Genomic DNA, 26,309 nt, shown 5'->3' with positions numbered 1-26,309 from the left:
TTCAAATATTTTAATTTTTAAAGACTTATTTCATGTACATAGATATGTAACTCTTCTACCGAACCTGTTGCTCATGTAAACTTATTTTAATTATTCCAATAGTAAATTTAAAAAGGCACCTTAAAATTAGCAGCTTACTTGTTTTTAAAGTTTGTCACGAGCATTTTCAATTTAAAATAAGTTTATGATGTAACGTTCGGACACTCATATTTCGGACATTCGAATTTTATTGTAGTAATTGATCGGGTATTTTAATTTATTCTGAATATAATAATATTCATATTTGATAATGAACACTGATGTTGCCTCAATTTTTGTATTATTTTTCTTAAATGTATCTCTTTTTAATTATAATTGCTTAAAATGTTTGTACATGACATTTAATTTTATTTGAATGCAATTAAATTTGAATTGCTTAAGAAGCTCTCTTATATATTTTAATTTAAAAAAAAATAAAAGAAAAGTTTCATTTGTATTTTTTATTAAGAAGATATAAAGTTCCTAAAGAAAAACAAATAATTACACAATTTACAGAAGATATTTACAGAATCTTATCGATGACATTTTAGTTTTCAAACTAGTTACAGACTAAATATATTATATGGTTAAGTTAGACTAACTTTTGTTTTCTTATAAAATTAAATATGTACTTGAAAGTCTTTGTTCTAGTACAATCCAGTGGCGTGGAGACTTAGCCTTAAAATTTTATTTTCTTAATTTTCAACCGAGACCCATTACAAACTTTGGTATTTGATAAGCAACTTGTGGTATTTGCATCAACATCGATACTCTGTAATAAATAAAAATAAAAGGTTAATTTTATTAAGTTTATAAAATACAGATAATATCACAGACATTGGGATAATTTGATAGGCCAGTTCCGAAGTTGGACATTACGGACAGTTACGATACGACATGAAATATTGAAATGAATAGAATTTATATTTAAGATTTATGTTCAAATAAGCCCTAGAACTATTAGTCGAATTTGTGCACAAAAAAACCATCACCAAACAAATAAGCATCATTATACTAGCATCTAACACCAAAATTGGTAGGTTTGTCGTGGCCATGGAACTTACCGTGCCCTAGATTCAAAATAAGCATTGGTGTTTTTTAGATTTATTAGATATTTGTACAACCAGGGTTGGACAGTATTTGAATTACTTGTAATTAAAATACAAATAAATGCGTATTATATATTCGCCCTGTGTACAACAGAAGTTTTTAAAACGTAATAAGCAAAAAGAAAAAGCTATAGGCATTGTTCGTTTGTTTATTGTATTACACCAGTTTGCTATAAGACAAGATGTTTATGTATTTTTATAAAAAACCTCGACCCACCAACCTTTGTCCGAGCAGCATCTAAAATATTTCCACCACCTTTAAACTTGCTGTACACTAGGTCTGTGAGATATAAAAAGAGTTATTACATAGCAGGGATATTAAAAGCAATCATAAGCGTAGCGTTTTATTTTCATATTATAACTAAAAGTACCATCAGATCTAAACCATAAGAAGCGAACTGAGAGTGATCAGCAGAGTACGGTAAATGGTCATGCAGAAATCCAGAAACGAAGAGAAACTGGAATATTAGTCGTAGGTTAAGCATTATTCTTTAAAGTAAAATTAATGCGAACAATCTGAATATAATTCAATAACTTCCCAATAAATCCGTGCGATGTAGATATAAATACTATTTAGGTAAACATTTTCAATATCAAAAATATTTTTATTAAAGAAAATGCAATAGTTACTTATAACATATTCACAAAATTTATCAATAAGTGACGGGTGATATGTGAATTTAAAGTTTATGAAGTGAAACTTCGAACGCGATGGGAGTCAAATTTTAAAATTGAATTATACTGTAAGACAATGTCTCTGACGCAGTTTTTCTTTTTGTCCGCTTGTTAAAGCTGATGAATTAAAGTAAATAGAATGACAGGAATGTAATTGGCGAGTTAGTGTTAGCAACTCACGAGACGGACAGGCCATTGTAGAGCCAGGCGCGCCACGTCTGCGGCGTCGGTGCGGCGCCATCGATGCGCGCTTCGATGTGTCCGCACAGTGCGCGCCGGTCGTGCGATCGTCCGGAACGCGCATCGCAGATGAGGCGCTTGCGACATTCCCCGTCGCATGTCCCACGACGCGGACTATTTTTCCAGTAATGTCTGGATAGCAAAGGCAACTTTTGATATGACCATATACCTAATATTCAAAATATATATATTTTGTTTTTTCGTCTTCTGGACATATGATTTTTAATAAGTTTGTATACCTATTTAACTGTAAAAACATTAAAGATTGAGGCTCCGCACTTTAAATACATCGAAATTCCAGCCTGATAATTTTTTTACAGAAATACATCAGTACCAGGTCAGGGATAGGCATGTAGCAGGGATATGAACGCAGAACTTGCTAGTAACTTGCCGTTCAAGGCAAAGTAATGCTGTTGTAAGCTCATAAAAATCAGAATAATAATATCCAATGAAAATTATCATGAATAAAAGATTTATGATCATTCGATTGGTTTCGCTTTTTTTAAGGTTTCCTAATAAAATAATTGAAAAAATCTATTTATAATCGTTAAATATTGTACATGAATAATTGTTTCTTTACATTCCCTCTACGATAGATTAAACGAAGTAGTCTACGTAAAATTAATACAATGTAATGTATTGTGTAAATAATAGTAACGCTAAAACATAAAAATATAATATAATAATGACAACACGTACAAAATGCATTTTACTTTTAAATTATATGCACGTGCCAAAAATCAAAATAAGGCACCTCTCATTATTTCAGTTACGTCACAAATCTTTCCGGTAGCCTCAATATACATATATAAGTATTAACCTAAATACTAGATAGATAGGTGTTCTTACTTGTGATATAAGTTAAATACATCTTCTTTTGAAGTCATGTCGTCTATAAACTTGTCCCAATCCTGTGGGCGAAGTGATGGCATCATGTAGGCTGACCGCGTTGAGTATAATTTATACCATATTGGATAGCCAAATAGATTAGCTTCCTTTAAATTCATGATCCAGGTTTCGTGATCAACTACTAACTGAAATATAAAAATACGACAATTATTGTTTAAGTTTTTTAATTAAAGTATTTGTTAGAAAGTAATCAATGACAGCTGTTGAATCCAATATATTTTAAATAAATACTCACTCTAGTTGTAGCATCGTGATCACCATCGACATAATATATTCTATATCCTAAGTTTAAGTCATAGTATGGTGATACAGAAGGTCCCACATAAGCTATACTCGTTGCTCTCCCTGTGATAAAAGAACATATTAATGTATACTTATTATGTAACTATCAAAACTATTTTATTACTCCGAGATTATACACACCTAAATCATTTGGATCGTAAAACACTTCAAATTCATCGAAGTGCGTATGGCCAAAGAACTGAGCGGTTATTGTTGACTCATATCTATTAATTATAGCGTAATAATTTCTGCTCCACACCTTAAGACAATCGGAATGTCCGGGTGGGATGTGGCCAATTATGTGAACCTTTTCACCGTTAAATTCAGCCGATTGTAATTCATAAATAAACCACTGCAATTCTGTAGCCGGGTCTGTACTGTTTAGTAAGAGCCACCTGAAAACAAAAAATGTCACTCAATTATTGTGTCAGAGACAATGAGCGTTTACGCCTTGCGTACGTCGAAGATTGGAAATAATTCATTGTTTTAAATTTTCTTAAACTTTGAATCATCATCATGATTAACTTACGTCGGACAACATAAATTAAAACATTTGATGCACCAACACGCAGTGGCTGCCTTTGTGTAACAGTAAAATATTTACAGCTTTATTCTGTTTGTTGTTTAATAATTACCAGTTTTTATTATTGCAATAGTTCATGTTAAGCGATATAATGCGGAAGCCGGGTCGGACGAGCACGGAGTAGAAGGCTCCACGACGGACGGTGTGGGACACGCCGGCGGGCAGCCAGCGCCGCCACTGTGCGTCCAGTTCATTATACAACCACGCGATGTTCGATTCTGAAGACGAGATGTACGGTGGAGGGAAACTGGAAAACAATTATTCGCTATCTATATATCTAGAAATAATTAAGAATATGATTGAATAAATAAATGGACCAAGAATGGAAATAGAATTAAGATTGATTATTTTTTTAATCAATTTGTTTTTGGGGCTTCGAAAACCATCTCAGAAAAAAATCTTGATTTTAAAGATTATTACATGTTATACTTTTATATTGTTAGTGGTTTTTGCTCGAAAAGTACAATAGTAATTTCACACAATTGTACACAATTGAACTTAAACGAAACCCACCTACTTCACAACGTAGTTACTAAAATTACTCGAAATGAGGGCTTTTGCTATCAATTGACTCATGACAAACCGCTACCCGCATTTTGTATAATTTTTCATATATATCATCAGTGTAGTTATTTATTATTGTAAAGGTAGCCTTAAAAAATGTGCGGGCTTTTTAAAATTATAATAGCTGTGTTTTGATGACTAGTTGTGATTTCAATTAATTTATTTTATTTCTTTTCACATTGTATTTATAATGCGAGACATATGACATATATTTTTATCATTGGTTAAGTGACATCCTCGTTGCACTTTAAGCGTTTTTGGGTACTAGGTCGGGCCAATAAAAAGTTTTTGAGTGTTTCTGTTGAGATTTCTCAGTAGCTGCCCGAGTCAGAGTTAGTAGTTTTTTCCAAAAAAGCGAATTAATTACTAAATAATGTATAGATGACTTTAATAATGGCCCAGTGGCTAGTATATGAGTATAGGTTTTCATGTGCTTATGTTAGGTATATAATTCGGCATCGAACTTTGTGAGGAACCTGCATGAGTCAAATGAAATTTTACCAAAAGTGCATCTACCTATCCACCGTTCCGCATAGGTACATGGTGGAATAAGCTCTATACCTTGTTCTCAACATAGGGCCATATAGGTAAAAAAAAAACCGACACTTAGCTACATTAGTAATACGCCTACGGAAAAATACTAGAGCTGTTGTATTTCTTTGTATTTAACCTCAAGACTGTAATAAATAATAAGTAAAAAATTCAAACCGGATACAATAGTTACTAGGTATAATTATATCTACAGATTCATAATGTTTCTATAATAACGAACTGTTTATAAATTCATTTACCTTTAGTTATTTTATTCAATAAATAATTTTACGATATAAAAAGTTTGTTATCAACATTACACAAACAACAAACAACAAAGTCTTTAAGTTATTATCGTGTTAATAACAAATTTAAGTTTATTTTGTAACAGTTACATTTTTATTTAAAACATAAAAAATAAAAAATATACTTCTAATAATGTAAATACCTGTTAACCGGTGAAGATTCGTGATTACCAAGGGCAGGAAAGATCGGTACACCAGGGAACATATCTGACATTTGAGCAACAGTTTCTTGAAGAACTTTAAGATTTTCTTCCTTCGTTTGGTTCCATACATCGTGAGGTGGTAGATCCCCGGTCCATAATATGTAGTCTATGTCCTAAAGTGGGTATATTTTTATGTTACAAAACGATGAAATAACTTACGTAAGTACATAAATATTATAATTCAAATAAACTTATAAACTTTTTAAAACGACGTCGTTATATTTTTCTAAATAATACTTATTAATCATCGACATTTATTTATATTAACATATTAGTTAGATGGACACTTTCAACTTTTATTTTAAGTAGAATAAGTAGTAATTAAGTTTAGCTTACGGTATGTGTATCAGCTATATGTTTTAACATGTGGTCGATGGTGCGTTTAGGCGTATCACACTTGCGGTAGTCGCCCCAACGGCCTGCTCCACCTCCCGGGGTCAATGCGGGACCGCTAGATGCACGACAGCAAAGAGGCTCATTGCATTCGGCGTTGGCACCTAGGAGTAAAAATTAGCAAATAAATAATGTTATTATAGATTAAATCATTTTATATTCACACAGACTTCAAATAAATTACCTTCAGCGTAGTATGGGTCAAAGTGAGTATCAGAAATTTGCAGAACTTTGAAGGTTGGAGCCTTTTCAATTGGTGCTTCGAGGGCACGCACTGCCGGCTTCGGGACCGGAGGGAAGGCCACCTCCCATTCGTGATAGGGATTATAAACGTCACCACAAGCATCTCCAATAACAAAACTGCATATTTCGTCCGGACCGATTGTGATTCTTTTTAACACGTAAACTACTTCACTCTACATTAAAGAAAAATATTATCAAGAATAGTATAAAAAGTTTAACAAATTATAATTATTTAATGGCGTTAATTTCACAATTATCATTTTCCACTCACCCCAAATAGTCTCGTGATTCCTTCACAAACTCTTGCAGACTGAATATTTAATGAGACACAGAATTGATATATCATTTTATTGATTTCTTCTTTGCTTTTACCGAGTCTCATGTAATGCTGCAATAACCCAGCGCCAGCTTTGCATGCAGTACAGGATACTTTTGACATAACGGAATGTTCGACTTCATAGTAAACTTGTTTTAAATTAAGCAATTTTAATGCTTTATCTACGAAGAGGGGTAAATTTGAACTTTTGTCACTATCCCATAAAAGTCGGGAGTAATTTCGTTTTAAGGCTGCCATATGAGCAATCAGTTCTGTTTCATTAGCAGATGGAGGTAGTTTGTGTGTGAAGTTTGATGGCTTGAAAAATGGTTCTTCGTTACGAGGTGTCTCGGTCCAATTCCAAGTATCCATAGGTGGTCTCCATTTTATAACAGGTTTAATATTTCTGCCCGATTGCTGCAGAAACAGGGGATTACCTATGGAAATTATAATAATATTGAAGTATAAAGTTCATAAATAATCAGCAATAAATAAAGAGATATTAAAAATATTTTAGATTTGTCTAATTCTAGTTGTACTTTCATGAATGACTTAAATAACAAAGACCCGATACAGTGCCGATCGTACCAACCAACCATGTAGCGCTATTATCAACTATGCAGCTCAGGAATATAAATAATTTAATATTTGGTTTTGTTCTTAAATTATTTTAAAAAGGACGTACCTTCATTTGATCGAGGTTATGAGATTAAAGACTTGTTTATGTAAATATATGTATCACTTACCTGATATCGTCGTAATTAAAAAAGCGATTACTATTTGTAAACGCCATGGTATTCTTATTATCATCACTGAAATTAATGAAGAGAGATGATCTGTAAAGAAAAAAATATTTTAAGAAAGAGTATACATGCATGATATTATGTAATCTACTGGTAAGTGCATCTATACTTCTATACTGTCTGTTTGTATGTTACGCTATCAAGGCTAAACCACTGAACCGATTTTGTTGATATTTGTTATGCCATTAACCTTCAAAGTGTGTAAAATTGGGGAGCACGAATTATATAAATGAGTGTGTATGTATGTATGTACAACAGGCTATTGAAAAAAGTTACATACTTGATAGAGATAGAGTAGCGCCGCATATGATTTTGTCACATTTCAGAAAGAAATTTCCACGCTAATATTCAGACTTTTCAGTACGAATAACGAGCATAAATAAAAAAAGCTTTTAATTGAGAATTGGGACGAAAATCAATAAATTAAGTACTTACTTAAAATTAATTTATGAAGATAGTAATGTTTAAACTCATTTATTTACCTCATTCTTCATCATTTATATAGTATCTAAGTAGATATGATACGTGATTTAAAAGTTTGTGACATTTTCATCCTTTATATTTAAACGTAATGATTTAAGGTAGTATGGATGTAAGTTAGTATGAAGTTTTCTTTGTATTCAATACTAATTAAAATAATTAAATATATCAGCAATGGCCTATTCTCAGAATTAGAACAGTGAGGCAATAATCCACCACACTGGCCCAGTGCTGGTTGAAGGCAGGGTATCGATTTTTTGCGTTGCAGACCAACCGTCTGCACACTAGACTAATGCTGCATCCTAATAATTTACATATATATATATATTCAATTCAATTCAACGCGAGTAAAATACTTAATGTTCAGAATAAAATATACCAGCTATGAAACCGTAAAAATAATAAATACATAAAAAGTTTCACTGTATTTAATGCATTATAATGATCTTTCACTTCAAGAATGTCCAGTTGTAAACAGTCTAATACTGTCCACATTAAAATATTATCCATAATAAAGATTGTCATAAACTTATTGCCTTTCACATGAGATACGTAATAAAAATCTCATAAAGAGATTTTTTTTCTATAATCATTTAAAGTATTGAATTCGTCAAGAACAAAAATCCTAGAGAAAGTAGGTCAAATTGATGATAGTTGGCTTAAAAGATAATCATAAATAAGATGCTATAGGTTTTTTCATCTCTGACAACGATATTATATAACTAGAGATGAGAGTTAGTTACGATATATAAATATAGATTTGATACATACGGAAATTGGCTTTTGTTGAATTTCATAAGCAAACATTATTTTTCATGGAATATACATTTAGTCGAGAAAAAATAAATGACAATAATTTGAATTGTTATTGTTATACACTAATATTGTATCAATTTTATCAAAATGCTTAATGTCAAAATGATGAGATCCAGTAATTATAAATCGTTACGATTATATTCAAGCCATTGTTGTTTTATTTTAAAAATCAAGAAATTCGTTTTAATCTTTTCAAGAGATGAGTGGTACTTCTTTTACAAGATATATCTTATGTCTCGATATAGAAATAGCTCTATTTTTCAAACACTTTTCTAACCAATAATGTAACAGAAGACATAATTATACGACAATATTTAAAAAAAAATACTGTTGTTTTAAATGGGTACAGTTTTTTTTTAATTTTAATTTTAATTTAAAGAACGTAAGAAAAATCTAATGGAGATGTGAATTTTTTTTTTTGCTTGATAATAAAAATAAATCATTATTACATATAGTTTAGTAAAATAGTAAAATCTTTGAATACAACAAGCATTTAATTATAAACAAATCCAGTGATAGAATTCTAATGCAGAATTACCGAGCGAACAAATGCCTTTATACCAAGGTAACTAGTTATCTAAAGTTTGATGTAGGTATATGCAATTTTAAACATATAATTTTTTATTTTATAAATATCCCTAGTATTATTACGTTTCATTTCTTTTACTTCGTACAAGGAGTGTGAGTCAGCGGTTTTTACAGATACAGCGAGTACACGGACGTGGAGGTCGCCACTTTCTCCTCGCTTCATTGACTTTACTGGAAAGAAAGTGACGGTGGTATCGCACACACGTTTTGCACTTCGTAAAATATCTGCACAGAAATCGCTGTAGCCAAAATGTTAACCGAGCTTAATCATGATACGAAGAAGCTTCGAGTGATCTTTCACTTTGTTCTGACCATTAAATGATGTCGAACTTTTAGCATATAAAAACTTATGCGTTCCAACTTCATAAAATTACAACAAACGGTTCACTTCGATGTATTTACAAAAAACAAAAACAGATATTTTTATACAATAGGTATGAAGCCAAGGGATCTCTTTGCCTGTAGTCACTAAGACACCGTAGCGATTTTTAAGCATCTTGCAAAGTGTTTTTATTAGCATTTTTTTATTTCTATACAATTAGTATAACTTTCTTAATACTTCATTGTGTCTAATAATTATTTATTTATTTATTTTTCAATCCTACTAGAATTCAGATATAATATAATAGATGAGAGTTGTATGTTTTTGTGATAACTCTTAGATAGATATTAGAAATTTATAAAAATAATATTAGTTAGGAAAATACTCGTTGGTATAAGACTTTTACAGTATTCATGATATTAGAATTATTAAACCTATACGGTAAATAGTAATATGTTTCATTGTTATTTCTAATCAAACGATTTATTTTACATTATTTCATATTTTCCTTGTTTGCGACCACAGAATAATAAATACTTTTGCACGTGTTTATTGTTAAATAGCCATTATAATACAAATATTTTTAAAAAGGTGCGAATTAAAAATGACCGGACATAAAGAAGATTACAAAAGCCTTACATCACATTTGTAACTAGACAGAACCATTCATTCAAACCACTTTCATTCGGCAGCTTGCCAGCTAAGATACCAAATCGTTTCATCTTGTCCACTTTCACTGGGTTACATGTTGTCCTGTACTTTAATTTAACGAGATATCATTCGCTCTTATTTCATTCACGTATCATTATGATAAAAAAAACTATATGATAAATAATTTTATTATTAATTAATTAACACTGATGCCGCTAATTAATAATTAATATGATTTTTTTTATAGCGTCATCCTATTTTTGGTTGGTGTTTTTCTTACTAATTACCCAAAGAGTGCACAATATTCTTTATTTGTGACCTATCCTTCTAGTGTCTATGATTTGGATTTCTAGTGAAAAGAGGTCCGATATTTTCGCTTCCTATTCTAGTTTAGATTTCTAAAATAGGTTCTTGAGCAAAAACTGGTTTTCAATAATATCACTTATAGGCGAGTTTTGAGAGAACTACAGTTAACCGGATATATGTTTCTATTGCCATAATCAAACTATTTTTCTACTTACATACTCTTAACCATTTTTTTTTTATATTTAAATCAATATTTATAATAATGAAAATTATAAGAAATTAAATTATTCGAGTTTTATCTAGTTTGTATCTAGTTTACATTATAATTTAATTTATTATTATTATATAGCGTCTTAATATACGATGACGCTAATAGACTTATGACACAATAAGATAACAAGGTTTCCCTATATGGCTAAAACACTCATTAAGTTTCGGAATAATACATCACAATTTCAACCAATCATAATATCATTTTTTTTTAATAATTTTATATAGTATTACATAATAATATTTTATAAAGAACGGTATTTTTACAATCAAAGTCAAGTAAGACATCCATAAAAGGGGTCAACTCGCAGAATAACGGACAAGGCTGCAACGAATGTTTTTGTAGACCTTTGGCTGCCTTCAAGCCGACTAAGGTTTAGCCAGTATATAAATATAACTTCCATTATCGGTAGTTGAGTTCAAAACAATATTAAGCATTATTTGCTCAGTACAAACGTTATTGTTTAAACATAATTCCTAAGAAATAAACAAATAGATAAGATACTACTAAATAACATAATGTGTCTTTGAAACACGTATCTCGGATAAAGCATGGGATTCTGAATAACACTTCAGTCTCGTCAGATAATAATTATAGTGTAACTGTTTGTTGTATTTTATCGTTTAATAGTTATTTATTTTGCATTATTGACTTAAAAAGTCAATTTTTAAAAAAATACTATAGGAAATCAGCCTATAAAATAACAGTTTTGACTTTTATTTTAAAACTCCTTTTGAGTACCTAAATAAATGATTATTACGTAACTAGGTAGGTAAAATTAGTTTTACCTAATTATATTTTATTAAATCATGACATTTGATAAAATATAATAACACCATGGTTTGTGATGTAAATAATATATACAAACATATATATAACGCCGCAACAATAACACTCAAAATCTATGACTGTAACACTGGTACGTGAATGCGTGAAACTATTCAGCACTGCGGTGGAAGACGTCTTCAAGACCTTACAAGGCTTTAATACATCCCTTCGATTTGTTGATGATATTGTCTCAATTTCAGAGATCAACAAATAGCCGATACGATGAGTAGCCTTAAAGTGTCTCACGTGTCTAGGTCGATATAAACTTGAATAAGATCAAGGGTCTGTTCATCAGTCATGTCGTGCTGGGACCGACGTCAAACTAAAGTACGTCTACTAACCGTACTTAGTGTATTTTTGAATTATTGTAGAGTAGAATGCGTATGATAAAAGATGGGTGACTGTTAAAGTAGACAAGGGCAAGAGTACAGACCAGAAGCGATAGATGGACCTCACGACTTTTAGTCAAATGGACTGATTACACCTGACTGGATGCAAAAGGCGGAAAACCTTGGGAGAGGCCTATGTCCGTAGAGACCGTGATTAGGCTAATGAGATACACTTTACGTCAAATCAGGGACTCGTTTCGAGCAGTGTAATGTTAGGGATGTTATATGTTATGTATTCTATTGTTATTATTGTATTTATAATAAATGAAAGTTTGCTAAGTATCTATTTAAACCCTTTCAATCTCCCGGTAGAAAAAACAAATAGGCTATATTATGCCAAGATTGAAATTTTATAGTTTTAATATTGGTGGTTCGGTTTTTTCCTCAATTTTTTCTGTCTAATTTTACACTTTCAATGCAGATTACTTTGTGTAGCGATTAAAAGGTTGTCCAGTCAAAGATAAACAAAATTGACATTAACAAAACTGAGAAGACCGGAACTTAAAAAAGGATTACAAAAGAAATGTCGAAGTTTTTTTTAAATTTTTGTACTAAATACATTAGTATGAAAATTGTACTATATACTACAAAATGTAGTAAAAACGTTCTTACCGCGCATCGGATATCCTTTGATTATATTTCTCACAATAAAGCATAAATTAAAAACCTCTTTTATCGTTGATCCCTATATGTGGTATATGTGTATAGCTAGTGATCCAGGTGGATATATATGTACTTTCGTTTGGTTCATCGAACTCACTTTCACCTCCTTACAAAACAACCATTGTCGTTTGCTCTCATCGGAATGCACTTCTATTATATTCGTTAGCAGCTTCCACATGTTTCCTAATGTTGAATACAAAACGTCACAAAACACCATTCAACATACGTATATTTTTTTCCAAGCTATAAACTTTCCTAAGCCATAAAATTTAAATTTGATACCGTCGGCCCTAAAATGACCTATCTGTTATATTTACAAATTTTTCTTTTAACTAAAATTTGTAAGTATTTAATGGCCGAATAAACTAGCGTTTTAATTTTTCTTAACAAATAGAGGACATCGAAGTGTTTTTCTTATAAGCACATATATAATAGTTGTTTAGAATACCTACGCTTTAATAGACTTGGTAAGGGGCAAGGCTGGTCACTGAACGTACGTAGATTTTCTCATTTGATATTCACTGCTCAGGACGGTCTGTGCAATCTATCTATAACATTTGCCACTCGCGTATTAATAGTGTTAGTTCCCGCTCTGGACGCCAAGGAAAATTTTAGTTTCATAAAATTATTAAACGCATTATACAAACATTAGATAATAGTGAAATAATGACGTGCTAATAAAATATACTATAATCCGAATGTTAAGGTAAGTTGTCCTTTATCAATAGTCAGAAATAACGAGTCCTCTTCGAACACAATAACTAATAAGACACTGCCGCATTCCCTTTAAGGACGAAGTATTGTTTCATTATAGAGCGTGATATTACTAACTGATATTCAATTCTACTTATAATATATTCAAATTTAATACTTTCACTGAGCAAATCTTATAACATCGAAATATTCTTGTAGCAATATTGTCCTCAAATAATAAATATATTAAATAGATTTTAGATTAGGTACTTGCCTAAAGAAGCAAAATTATTTTGACAAGGCGCATTACCCGTATCACTTTTTAATTTGAACTAATTATTAATATGAAGCACAAAACATACAAATATTAAACGACCGCACTTACGTATATATGGTAAAATCGCGCTCATATAAATACGAGCAATAATTGAATAATACTCATGACGCTCTAAGAATATGAGACGATAATTGACCCAAGTGGCCTGTAAAATTGATAAAAGAATATTGGCCTCGAAATATTTATAAGCTAGCTAAGCATTAATTCACAAAAATATGATTAATCTTATTATTTTATATGCTCGGATTATATTAATTTAAAAACGATTAAAACAATATCGCTTTGACGTCTTATACACTTAAGATGATTCTTATTTTCGAAGTGTAAATAGTATGTAATATGTTTTTGATTAGTATAAACAATTTAATATAGAGCAGTATGTCATACTAATGAATTAAACATCAATATAACAAACTGCTAACTAAATTATAACGTGGGATTAGTAATTAATTATCTAAGTATTTTTCCATAGTTATTAATCTCTGAGGTATTTGCTATAAAGTATTTTTCGTAGGAAGCTAAAGCATATGTATATAATATATCATTGTAAGATAACATTTTACATTACTACTGATTACGGAAAGAAATAAATCATTGCTTCTGGTTTTTACAAAGCTAATACTATGACAAAGAACGTATTACAAAGATCCTTTATCATTATATGGGCAAATAGTGAATGATTATGAATGAATACTTATTTTACCGAGAAAAATAGGTTACATTAGCGCACTGTAGTGGTCAATTAATTGCCTTGTAATTAAAATATAACAATCGTTGACTACTAAAGCAGACTAAGGAATTTTCCTGATAATTTTGTAATATTTTATTAATTACAGGCTTGTTATACATTAAATTGAGACATTTTATATAAACCTACCTCTGAGCAGCAGTAGAAAAGTTTAACATTATTCATCATCTTCAATAATAAAATACTTATTTTTTATATTTTACACATAGACAAATTCAATAATAATTTGTAATATTTATTATTGAATAAATATTAAGTTTATGCAGAAATTATATAATACTACTTTTATATTGCTATATTATTATAAATTAAACTGGTTAGTTACAAATAAATAAATAAATTGTCTAGCGTAATGTGTGATGATTTGAGATAAATAACTTAATTTGAGAATCAGTGGCGGGTTAACAAAAGACAAAAAGCTGAGTGGGTCCTTCTAGAGCGCTGCTCAGGACGCTTTCAGTGACCATATTTTATACCATATCAAATAAGTGTATTCACACGTACAAATTATTATTGTTTAAATACAATCGGTAATATAATATAAACACAACGGCATTCTTTATATAGTTATATTTCTATAAGTATTATTGTTAAAATTTTGATTTCGTTGTGCAATAGAGAAAATATGATCGAAATCCGCTTGAAAGTATTGCGTGATGAATAATCACACGAAATTTATGTGTTTACTCAGCAAGTTTTCCTTTCTTTTTAGAAACAACAATAAGAAATCTCTTGACACTGTAACTATTCTTACTATTTCAAGATATGCACGACTATAATTAAGACTTTGTAATGATTCTACAAACAATAGAAGATTGTAACAAAACAATGAAATACAATTATCAAAGTGTATACCTAAAGGTGTTGAAATAAGTTGAACTTTCGACTTCCTCTTGTAGCAAGTTTAACGCGATAGTTCCCATAAAAGTGTATTAGTGCATAGATCTCCGATTTCAGTATTAATGGTCCGCGACCATTAACATAATATACTTGTGATCTTAATAACGCTTGACCTCCGAGACGCTTTCCTTTTGCCGGCGACGTGTTACATAAGATAAGCTTATTAAAGAAACCTTTTATGTCCCACTGTTCGTCGTATATGACGATCGATTACGTTTTATATGTGCAATCATGCAACCATATACATATAAACGTCTTCATGCATATTTAGCTTTAAATTGTCGTACACTAATTGTAGCTATAACTGTAGTGCTATTATATTTGCCAACACCTCAAATAGCTGACTCGTTGGTCTAATGGCTAGCTTCTTGATTACAAGATAACACTGTAAATTTTTAGCTTTCGGATTCAAACACCGCTTTCGATTTCCTATCAAAAAATGTCTCAAGCTGTCTAAAGTTTGAAATCTGTTCACACATATTATGTATCTGTTTGCACACCTGTGCCTCGAAAAGCGTATAAAGCCGTTAATGCTACGCCTGAACTCTATCCGATCGCGACGGATGGCATCGGATTATGTGAACAAGTGAATAGAGTATGCACAACGTAGTCAGGACTGTGCTCTAACAAAAAAATCTCCTGCGCACTGGCCTCTCAAGACTCTTCTCCGTTGAAAGGTCGCACGGAATTACGAAATCGGTCAGGAGGGCATCACGCTACACGATAGCACTCGAATTTGCTTTCTAGATTTTACATAGAGTAATTTTTCAGAACATGGCAAATCCCAGACGTTTTCTGCGTACATATTTTACAAATATAAATAGTCTATTTATAAATAACCTTACAAATTAATCAATCGCCTCCATAGTAATATTAAACGAATTCCGGTTCCTTTTTGGATAGGTTTTCTCAGGCTTGGCTGGTTTATTATACAAATCACTATTCGTTTTGACTCGGATTTACAATTAAAAAGAATAAAGGAAAATAATAATACTGCTTTGGTTAAATTACTATTGGTACCCTAGACTATAAATGATGATGAATAACGATTTCTACTAAAATCCTCTAAGACAGTTGCAGTTCGTGACGCTCTTATACATTTGACTTCATTAATGAATAACAGCCTCTGTTTTTTTGTATACAGGGTATAATAATTGGAAGTAACGCGAGCGACGATGCAGTTTTTTTTTTCAAAATAATCAATCGTAATTCATAGTTTGTTAATAGGTGACAGAAACCAGCCAATAGCCAAGTATCCGACTCAGTCTGAATCACATATAAACAACTATTACTTGTTGATTGTAACGACTAACGACATTGGCCTTGCGATAGTTGATATTATTTGTAAAGGAAGACATTTACGATTTAAAATGTTCTCAAGAGATAGTCAACAGTGCATTTTTAATTCCAATGTCGCCGTAAACTGTTTTGCTTTCAAACACAAAAAGAGATATAACAACATAATAATAAATACTTTGAACTATCAGTCTACGTGCTTCACCAATTTGATGCGATATATATGTATGTATAACTTAAAGTCAATTCCTAGTTGAAATTCTGTAGTCATCGAAAATCGCCGTTAACCTCCTTTGTTCTGCCAAAGAAAGTAGGTTCGCCTAAGGATGGCACAATAAAAAACACTTTAGGCTACTTGAAGAAAAATTATTTAAAAAAAAAAATTAATATTGTTACAATATAATGTATATACTTAAAGAACTTGAATACGAAGTCGAAGTAGCACATTCGACATTCACTGTTGGCTACAGGTTTCTGGATGAGAACAACTTGAATTGAATTTAAAAATAAATGCAAATTTCATCATTTTGCAGCGTAACAGCTCGATACTGATGAACTAAATTGATCCTTTACGAAACAGTTAATAAGTACCTAATAAAGAACAAGGTTTACGCTTTATCTCAGTTCAAAATATAATTGTGAACATAATACTTTATTATACGAGCTAGACACTTACATACATTTTATAAAGTAAGAATACAAATTATTTATAAAAGACATTCTTAATTCTTCCAGTGCATCCGAGAAATAATATATACCAATACATTATACACACAGAAGTAAAGAAAAGTTAGCTTCAAGGACTACATTTTTTAATGCTTTAATTCCTTTATAAAACTATACAATTTAACTTGTTTACGCAACGTCGATATGTCCAATATTATTTATGTATTTTATTTGACTACATACTTTGTTTTCATATTAAGTAAGTGGTCGTATATAATTGAAGTTAGTATGCGACAGTTGGTATTATTGAGAAAAAAAGTAAATATAATTAAAAAATATATAAACAGTTTTTTTTTACTTAGTTATAATGTTAAATGTTTTTAAAGGCAATATAAATATTTTAACAACTCAGAATGGCTTTATCTCCTGTAATAGTAAATATTCAAGGCACTTTTTTATATATTTATTAAAAACTATCGAAAAAATAAAACTTTGAAACAAAAAAAAATGTAAGACAAAACTTATGAATTTTTATTACTTAGTTCAAAAATATAGAAACTGATTTATGACTCCATAAATATTAGAAAATTATGGCTAATATTAGATTAACCTTGTAAGTACCCAGATCTTGAAAGTAAAATTTCATATTATTAACTTGTTTTCAATTTAATATTCTAATACAAGTATCATTACAAAATACTAATACCAGTTATATTAAAAATATATTTTTAATTAAAATTTTTCTAAATTTTAAAAAATAAATATCAAATAATATAATTTTCAAAATAAACGCATACTTTTAAATTCATTGATAAAGTTACTGCACGTGCATCATGCGCCCGCATGTTTGTGTGAGGATAATTATAATAAATCGGAACTGCTCCAATTTTTTTTAATTGCTCTTTATTCGTTTATCTGGGTTAATGTATGATAAATTGCTAGTAAAGTGCCTTATTTTTGTACTACTCTTATCTATTGACAAATTAGGTTGTACATATTTTCAATGATTTATTCAATATCTTCAACATTATTTTCTTTGTTACAATATATTGCAATAACACCGAGTAATCGCAATTTATGTAATAGCATTTAGTTTATCTTTGTGATATAGCGGAAACAATTTACTCGTACGGAACAAAAGTATTCCCAACGAGGGATATTAATAAGGATGAGTGAATGATTATAATATGTCATTTGTCTTTATATTCATACGTGAACATCTTCCGTTTTAAAATATTACGGCTTTTCTTTTTACTACATAACGCAAAACGAACATATCGCCCAATGTGATTTGTAATATTAATGTAATATAAAAGGCAGAAAACAAAACTTTTAAATTATTCAAAGATTTATATTAGACATAAAAAAAATTAAGTTTATTTACATATAAAGGTTTAACGAATTTCGCAATTTCGCAATGGAAATTTCAAATCCGCAACATTTTCGGAGCTTTTTCACTATTTGACTAAGGACAAAATTAAGCATTTCTAGGAAAACTATGTTTAACGTCAACTTAAAATGAAAATACAAAAATTTACCGTGTGTCACATTATTTAAAAGACAAAATTGAAGTTTTAAGTCTACGTAGTGAGAAGTTTATGATGAATTTAATGGTTTATTATGATCAATACTAAAAATTTAATGAGGCTAGAATCCCTTCTTCTGATATAGACTGGTAAACAAGTAGCTCAAAATTACAGGCTCTCATCAAAACTGATTATAGGTGGAGAAGAGTATCTACCTACTCTTCATTTGGGAAATCTACTGTCTCTTAAGCCCTATGACGGAACGAAGGAAGAAGGCTACGCTCAGTGTCATATTATTAAGAGAAGAGTTTTAAGAAGGAAGGTAAGTAGAAGTATTGGAATAATTAAGCATTTGCATAGACGCCCACACGAAGCTACAAATCGGAGAAAATAGGTTCCTGACTGTGGCACGATACGTACCTAACGGTTATTTAAAAGAGATTTGTACCTTTCGTAATAATATATAAAAAATATTTCCTTTTAATTTATTATAACAATCGGCTAAAAATCATTAAGTTCGCTATGAAGGATGTATCGATACAAATGATTTAGTGACCAGACCGGCAGAGCTTGTTTTGAAGACACGTTAAACAAAGTAATCCAGTGTCCGATAACACAAGAGACCTTGAAAGTTGATGGTGTTAATAAGGTTAGATTAGTGAGTAGTTCTTCAATACACTCAAATAAAGCAGTCTTTTTTTAGTCTTCCCCTATATGTCAAGGAGTTTCGGCGTAATAATATAAATAAAGAAGAAACAATAAAATATGATTAGAAATCGCATAAAAAACCCTAGTTTATAAAATAAAAATATTAAACATTATTACTGTGATGAAGGCTGTGACAATAACCATGGTTTAATTGTAGTTCAACGTCATAATAAAAAAAAATATTGAATAACATCAGGCAATAAACCGACACGGAAAGCCTTCACTTCGACACTTGATGTCGTTTCGATTAGTATCAAAAGTAGGACATAACTCTACTGGCCTACTCGCACATTGATGACACTTTATTTTTTAAATATATGCACAAAATATTCATATCAAAATATCCTTTTTTTAAAATTTACATCCTTTTTTTAACATATTTAATAAATAAAAGTTTGTTTTAAAAGTATGGATTTTTATTGAAATATTAATTACTTAATTTATTTACTTTTATTATTTACTAAATCAAATTGTATTTATTGTTATTACAATTAGTGGATGATTCTAAGTAATTTTAAGATTTTTAATATCTGGGTCTTTAACATATTTTTACTCCAAATATAATATACAATACCGATGTTCCTATTTCTATTTAAAAAAATATGTATGCTCACAAAATTTATGTTATATACGTATATAACATAAATTTTGTTTAATATTATTAAAAAACCACCATAAAACTCAACTCAACTAGAAAATATATATATTAAATAAAATAGTCAGCTACTTACTTAACTATAAAGTATCTCGACAATCACGGTCACGACAATTGCCTGTAGGCTCAGTTAAGTGAAATTACAAATTACTTTATGAAATCTATTATGCTCACCTCACTTTAGCAAATTATAAACAAGCAATTATCTCCTCATGAAGGCTGATCGAAATCGTAGAGAAGTAATAAACGTGCAGATTAGTACGCCAACAACAACATTTCACTGATTTTCGTGTAGAACAAATAAAAAAAATCGCATTCACATACTAATTTCGAGAGAAATTTTGCGCGGTTTACGAAGTTACGCGCATACGGATGGCTGTGTGCCAGAACACTGACTTTATTAAGCGACAAACTAAAGAAGTGTGAGCGAGCGTTCACAACCGCACGCGGCGCGCGCAGTGAGAGTTGTGCCTTCCTCCGGTTACGTGTCGTAGACACCGACGCACCAGTCGCAATACAGTGATGGAGACTGCGGCTGCATCCACGGGATGCATAACGCAGAGGCACCTGTGCCACGGTGGTACCTCGTGGCAACAACAAACTAAGATATGCGTGTTTGGCACGCAAATGAAATCAGATAGAATACCTAGATAAATAATTCAACATCTTGATGCCCAAGGCTCATCATACCTAAAAGTATCAGTACGTAACACTGCGATAATTCCTTATTTACTCCTATTACAAAAAGCATGTACATAGTAGTTAGAAAATCATATATTAGAAATAAACTCGAATTAAATCTATAGATCTAGCAGATATTCCAATTTTTATTATGGTTTTGTATTGAAAAATAAAAGATAAGGAACTTATTCAAATTCATTAAAGCTAATGAAAACTACATGTTTTTCTACAAATTTTAAAATAATTAAAATTTAGAAAATAACATGTAGGAATATGTTACATCCGATTCATCGGATCACATTGACATAAAATTCTGGAATACCTACATGTTATTATTTTTAGAAAATGATTATTAAATATAATATTTACTATATTATTATAATAATACATTTAAATATTTTATATTAATAATATAAATTAATAAAATATATATTTTTCAATTACTATATTACAAAACATATTTCACAAAAGCTTAAGTTGGCGAGCTTACATGTTTTAGAATATTTCTGATTATAAATTGATTTATTATTTTTTCTCGCATACTTATATTAAGCTGCTTCACCTTGAGGACAAATTGTGTTAGTTACACGCTATTTTCCATAGTAAATAACCACTACTACTACTACACTACATGTGTGTACAAGAGCATTAAGAAGGGTCGTGAAGGGAACAGATGTTCGTTCAGTTACAGACTGTTACTCTTGGTTGAACACGGCAGGACTTCGAGCGCACCATACGCTGTTAACCCTATTATTTTTCTTTATCTAACTAATAATGTATTATATTTACGTCTCTTTTACACAACGGTTACGGTACTCAGGGTGCTGGTGTTGGTTCAAAGTTGTTTAGACGTTGTCAGCGGCAACGGTAGTCCGATACATGGCACACCGCTACCCAGCACTTAGACGTGTTGAAAGTTTTCTTCCTGTAAAACGTTTATATAAGTTAATAAATGTTCATATTGTGAATTGACAACCCATCATCCTTATGCAAGTAAGTTTGTGTTAAGTGAAAATGTTTTCCAGATTAATTAGGTAGATTTAATTTTTCTGTAAACTTTAGATATATTTAATATCCTAATTTTTATATGACCTAGAAAGCTTTCAGAATATTGCGGTTACTACAATTGACTTGCGACGTTGATTAGTATAGAATTTTATTTAATTGATATATGTATTATGTAATCGTTGTAATAATGTAAGCAACATAATTTAAAAATAATATTATATACATACTCGTTACTTAGTTCACATTACTAACATAATATTTGGACAAGTTGAATTTAGGAAATACTTAGGTATTATTAAAATTATTTATATGTACACTTTATTTTATCTGAAACAATCTAAGCTATGTACCACGCATATAGGTATTAGTCTAAGCATTTTTTTTATCACCAAAACCAATATTTTATATCCGTATAAGATTATTCTACCTAATGCCTTCAAAGAAAAACAAATATATCCCTTGAACAATTTAAACTCTTTTGAATATTTACTAAGTTAGCATGTTTACAGCTTAGTACTAAAAAGCGCTGCGTTCTTGCATTTTCTGTAATATTTGAATAAACTGATTATTATATATAACAGCGAGTAACTAATTTTAAAATCTTAATATCTATGAGAATAATTCAGACGTCAAAACATGTACATAAAAAAAAACTAACCAAACAATATTGCTTAAAGACTTATAAATACATTTAATTGAAATTGTAAAGATCAAATTACGAACAGTAGACACGCAAAGTGAAACAAATGGTCGTTTACCTTTTATGAGGACGATATCAAGTAGCCGCGTGCGATAAATATATCTAACGCTATATTATTTAAATAGATAAAATTGTTGTTACAATTTAGCATTACAGTACGGTTATTCTATTTGACTCGTCGAAAATAAAATAATAAATTACACGATAGTTTTTTAATCATTTAGATTAATAAAAAAAGAATCACTTTAAAACAAAGATTTAAAGTTTCAGCGGTTAACAAGCATCCTAACAATAAAGGTTTGACCCTGATAATTTGACCTATACTAGACCAAGCTGTAAGCCTAGTTAAAAGTAGAAATATATTATATTAGTAATGACTTAAAAACAGGCGGTACTCGAGTTTGTTTTTTTTTAAAGAGGAAATTGCGTGTACAACGTTTTTTCATTTATGTCTTCGACTCTTACCTTTTTTAATTGAATACGTTTCAAAATATCAAATATGTATAATTGTGATCAGTATATTACTAATTCATAGTTTTATTTTACAGGTGGTATGTAGAAAATCCTACGGAAAAATGATTCCATTTATTTAGAAACAATGACATTAACGAGTAATTTTGATGAAAATACGACTCAATCGAGTTGTGCGCTTGATGAATCTTCAAACTGGAATACACTTTATTGTTCGCATCTTTGGGCAAATAGCAATCTTAGGAAAGCCATAATAAATGCACCTTGTAAGGATAATAAAATAGGAAAATATTGCTACACTTGTAGAGGCAAGATAAGAAGTTATGGTATTACGCCCCCAGAAAATAGTTTCTTACCAAATAATTACTCTACACCAAAATTAGAGGCACAACCAGCAAGGTCAGAAATTCAGAGAAACAATATTTATAAGAGTTATATAGATGATTCTAATAATTTAGGTAACTGTTCTAACATAAAAGCATCAGTTAATGATATAAGCATAAATAATGATGATTTTATACAACATATTCCAACTATATCTAGACAAATCGATACTAGTTTTCGCCATAAGTATACAAGTACTCAACCTGATATAAGTACTACAAATGTAAATCAAAGAAGACTGAGAAAGAGCCTGAAAGGCATTGGGTGTGTAGTTAACTGGTCTTTGACTGGAAGTCCAAAAAAAAGGCGGACACAAATACAAGCCTGCTCAATAAGTGTGATGATAATAGCAATAGTAATCATAAGTTTGGTTTTAGTCAATTTTACTACATTAAATTTCATTCAAGCGAAAAATGATACCAGTACAATTCTAGTGCCAAGAGATACTATAGAAATTAATGGAAATGAAAATTCGTCGGCCGTTGTGAACTTTTACACAGACCTTTTTGTACCTCGCGATACGGAAGAAAATGAAGAAATTTACACGACTCAAGCATCCTTATTGTCAGCAACAAAAAATAGTTCTATTATAAGCAATATTATCTTAAAAATACGAAAAAATATTAAAACGTACCCGAAGGACGTTCAAAAGTTAAAAGAAAGAAGTAGCGAGATAGAAATCTTAAACAGAAATATATCAAATAGTTTTTGTTCGTGCCAAACAAATGAAGTATGTATGTTAGACGAAATCAGTGGAAAATCTATTTGCAAACGGGCTATTGATATGGATGATCCAACAGGTAATAAAAAGATAATCTCGTACTCCTCATTTTTATGCAATCACTCTTAAATTAAATAAGTCCTATCTTAAATTATAACTAAATTTCAAAATATATATACGAAAATAATTAAATACGAAAATAAACGGTTGGATTTGTCTTAAAATGTCTTAACATGACAAGATACATTATTAACATTTTTTTTATAAATTCTTATAAAAAAGTTTTTTTTTTTTTTCAATTTTCAAATATATATTTTACTTGAGGTAAACCTTGTTAAGGGAGCACCTGACTGAGGGGCTACCATCCACTTACATTTTTTTTTGACCCAACAGTCATAATTTGTATTATGTTCTGTGTTACGTTTTGAAAATAGAGCGTGCCAGCGATTTAATGTGCTAACAAGCATCAAATATTAGGTAACGTGGTTCAAGCACAATGGACAACAAATCTTAGGTTACGTGGTTGGGGACTAAGAAATATTAAAAACAATAGAAATTAAACATTATCAATACTAATAATTCCTACCACGTAATACCAATACCTTTAGGGTTATGTGTGTTTTAATTATTCAAATTCTATTTTACCTAAGGTTGTGGTGGATTGTGTGCATTGGAAACAGAAGCTTGCCAACTAGTTGATAAAAGTCGTGGAGTCCGTGTTTGCCGTTTACTAACTCAAGTATCATGTTCGCCTCAAGATTGGCGATGTCGGAATGGTTTTTGCGTACCTTCAGAAGCACGATGCGATGGATCTATACAATGTTACGACCGTTCTGATGAAATGCATTGTGGTATACGAATCTAAACTTATTAAGGAATATTTAATTAATACCATATTTATGACTTTATGACTGCATATTTATTATTTTCGTTTCCAGAATGTGATTTAACAAAACAATTCCGATGTGGACATTCAATTTCTTGCTTCCCGAAAAAAAAAAAATGCGACGGTTTTATTGATTGTTGGGATGGATACGACGAACTGAATTGTACTATGGGTGCGATTATTTTAATTTTTTTAACTCTAACTGACATTCTTAACTGAAAAGTGTCCCTTAAAAAACTGATATACTGTCAAATAACAATATATGCTAATTAGTTTTCTGATTGTTATATGATACAAAAAAGTCTGCTATTATATGACATGGATTTAAGTTGTAAAAGATATATAGATATAAAGATATCGTTTAAGATCGTACCTCGTATTGTACTACGTGCACTATTCTTTCCATTAAGTATTTGTTATAAACATAATAAATAATGTCTAATAGTGTCATTTTATGAATCTTGAATTCAACATGTAATGTAAATCATTGTAATACCGTTCAGTAGCCCACAAAACTGGGTTACGAATGTGCTCGCTCACCTAACGGGGCTTTTTATTTGCTACTTCCTATACAATTGATAAATTTAGAAATAAAAATTTATAAGCCCCATTAAAATTGACAAATAAATTTGGCACTCTCTTTGAAGCAAATGAATACAATTATTATTTTGTTTTTTAGAATGCCCAGAAGATCAATTTACATGTACCGACGGACAGTGTATACTGTCTTCAAGGTTTTGTGATGGCTTGGCAGATTGTGCTGATGAAAGCGATGAACCGCAGGGGTGCGATATTTCTTGTAGAACTCATGAAATGCAATGTAAAAATCGACGGTGTGTACCACTTGGGGCTAAGTGCGATGGCCGCGACGACTGCGGAGATGATAGTGACGAAATACATTGTTCTTGATACGAACAAGTTGTTTACTTTAAGCTAGTTGATTCTGTATTTCTTTCAAAGATAATTCTTATATTTATTACAGTTTTTATATTCAAATTAAAAGAAATTAACACATTTCAAAGTTTTTTTTTCATTATATTTTTTATTATACTTAGGATGTGCCTACATCGTATCGATGTAATTGTAAAATAAGAAAAGATTAATTACTATTTTTTATTGTAGTTGAAATATCCTTTAACGCTAATTAAAAAATTAAATAATTGCAAAACCTTATGTCAGGCCACACCCAACTATATTTAATATCTTAGTTGCCAAAAAGTTCGAAAAATCAAGATTTTCTTTTGGATACTAGTAAAAAATAACTTATTTATTAAAATATTATTCAAAGTGTATATCTTTACAACAATATTTAATAATTACACTTAAACTGTCCTGACATTTAATACTTGGCATTTCCTCATTTTAAAACTTGCCGCCATATATGAAAACTAACAAAAGGCGCGTAGAGTGGAGAGGTAACGAGAAGGAGATCTGTGTGAAT

General features: G+C 30.5%; 2 protein-coding genes across 8 annotated transcripts; one reads left to right on the top strand and one right to left on the bottom strand.

Moving 5' to 3' along the window:
- Positions 1-475: 475 nt before the first annotated feature.
- LOC125067161 (sphingomyelin phosphodiesterase) lies at positions 476-20,331 on the bottom strand. Of its 4 annotated transcripts, XM_047675693.1 has the most exons (13): positions 13,567-13,606; positions 7,118-7,207; positions 6,327-6,808; positions 5,997-6,228; positions 5,756-5,916; positions 5,360-5,532; positions 3,869-4,063; positions 3,375-3,628; positions 3,187-3,296; positions 2,892-3,076; positions 1,983-2,174; positions 1,349-1,407; positions 476-790 (listed from the first exon to the last, which is right to left on the bottom strand). In XM_047675693.1, the coding sequence occupies exons 1-12, from the start codon at positions 13,589-13,591 to the stop codon at positions 1,386-1,388; spliced, it is 2,121 nt and encodes a 706-aa protein (XP_047531649.1). In that variant the 5' UTR covers positions 13,592-13,606; the 3' UTR covers positions 476-790; positions 1,349-1,385. The 4 variants fall into 4 exon arrangements, with proteins under 4 accessions (XP_047531649.1, XP_047531562.1, XP_047531732.1 ...); XM_047675606.1 differs by lacking the exon at positions 1,349-1,407; XM_047675776.1 differs by lacking the exons at positions 1,349-1,407; positions 13,567-13,606 and adding an exon at positions 20,192-20,331 and having other exon boundaries at positions 477-790.
- Positions 13,001-25,870, top strand: LOC125067378 (LDL receptor repeat-containing protein egg-2-like). Of its 4 annotated transcripts, none has more exons than XM_047676219.1 (5): positions 13,001-13,194; positions 22,955-24,061; positions 24,633-24,833; positions 24,921-25,040; positions 25,548-25,870. In XM_047676219.1, exons 2-5 carry the CDS (start codon positions 23,005-23,007, stop codon positions 25,775-25,777), a joined length of 1,608 nt encoding a protein of 535 aa, XP_047532175.1. In that variant the 5' UTR covers positions 13,001-13,194; positions 22,955-23,004; the 3' UTR covers positions 25,778-25,870. The 4 variants fall into 4 exon arrangements, with proteins under 4 accessions (XP_047532175.1, XP_047531938.1, XP_047532022.1 ...); XM_047675982.1 differs by lacking the exon at positions 13,001-13,194 and adding an exon at positions 18,833-18,976; XM_047676066.1 differs by lacking the exon at positions 13,001-13,194 and adding an exon at positions 20,580-20,719.
- The last annotated feature ends 439 nt before the right edge of the window (positions 25,871-26,309 follow it).

This window comes from Vanessa atalanta, chromosome 1 (genome assembly GCF_905147765.1).
Source record: "Vanessa atalanta chromosome 1, ilVanAtal1.2, whole genome shotgun sequence".
Lineage (NCBI taxonomy): Eukaryota > Metazoa > Arthropoda > Insecta > Lepidoptera > Nymphalidae > Vanessa > Vanessa atalanta.
This window is presented reverse-complemented; position numbering and strand designations above follow the sequence as displayed.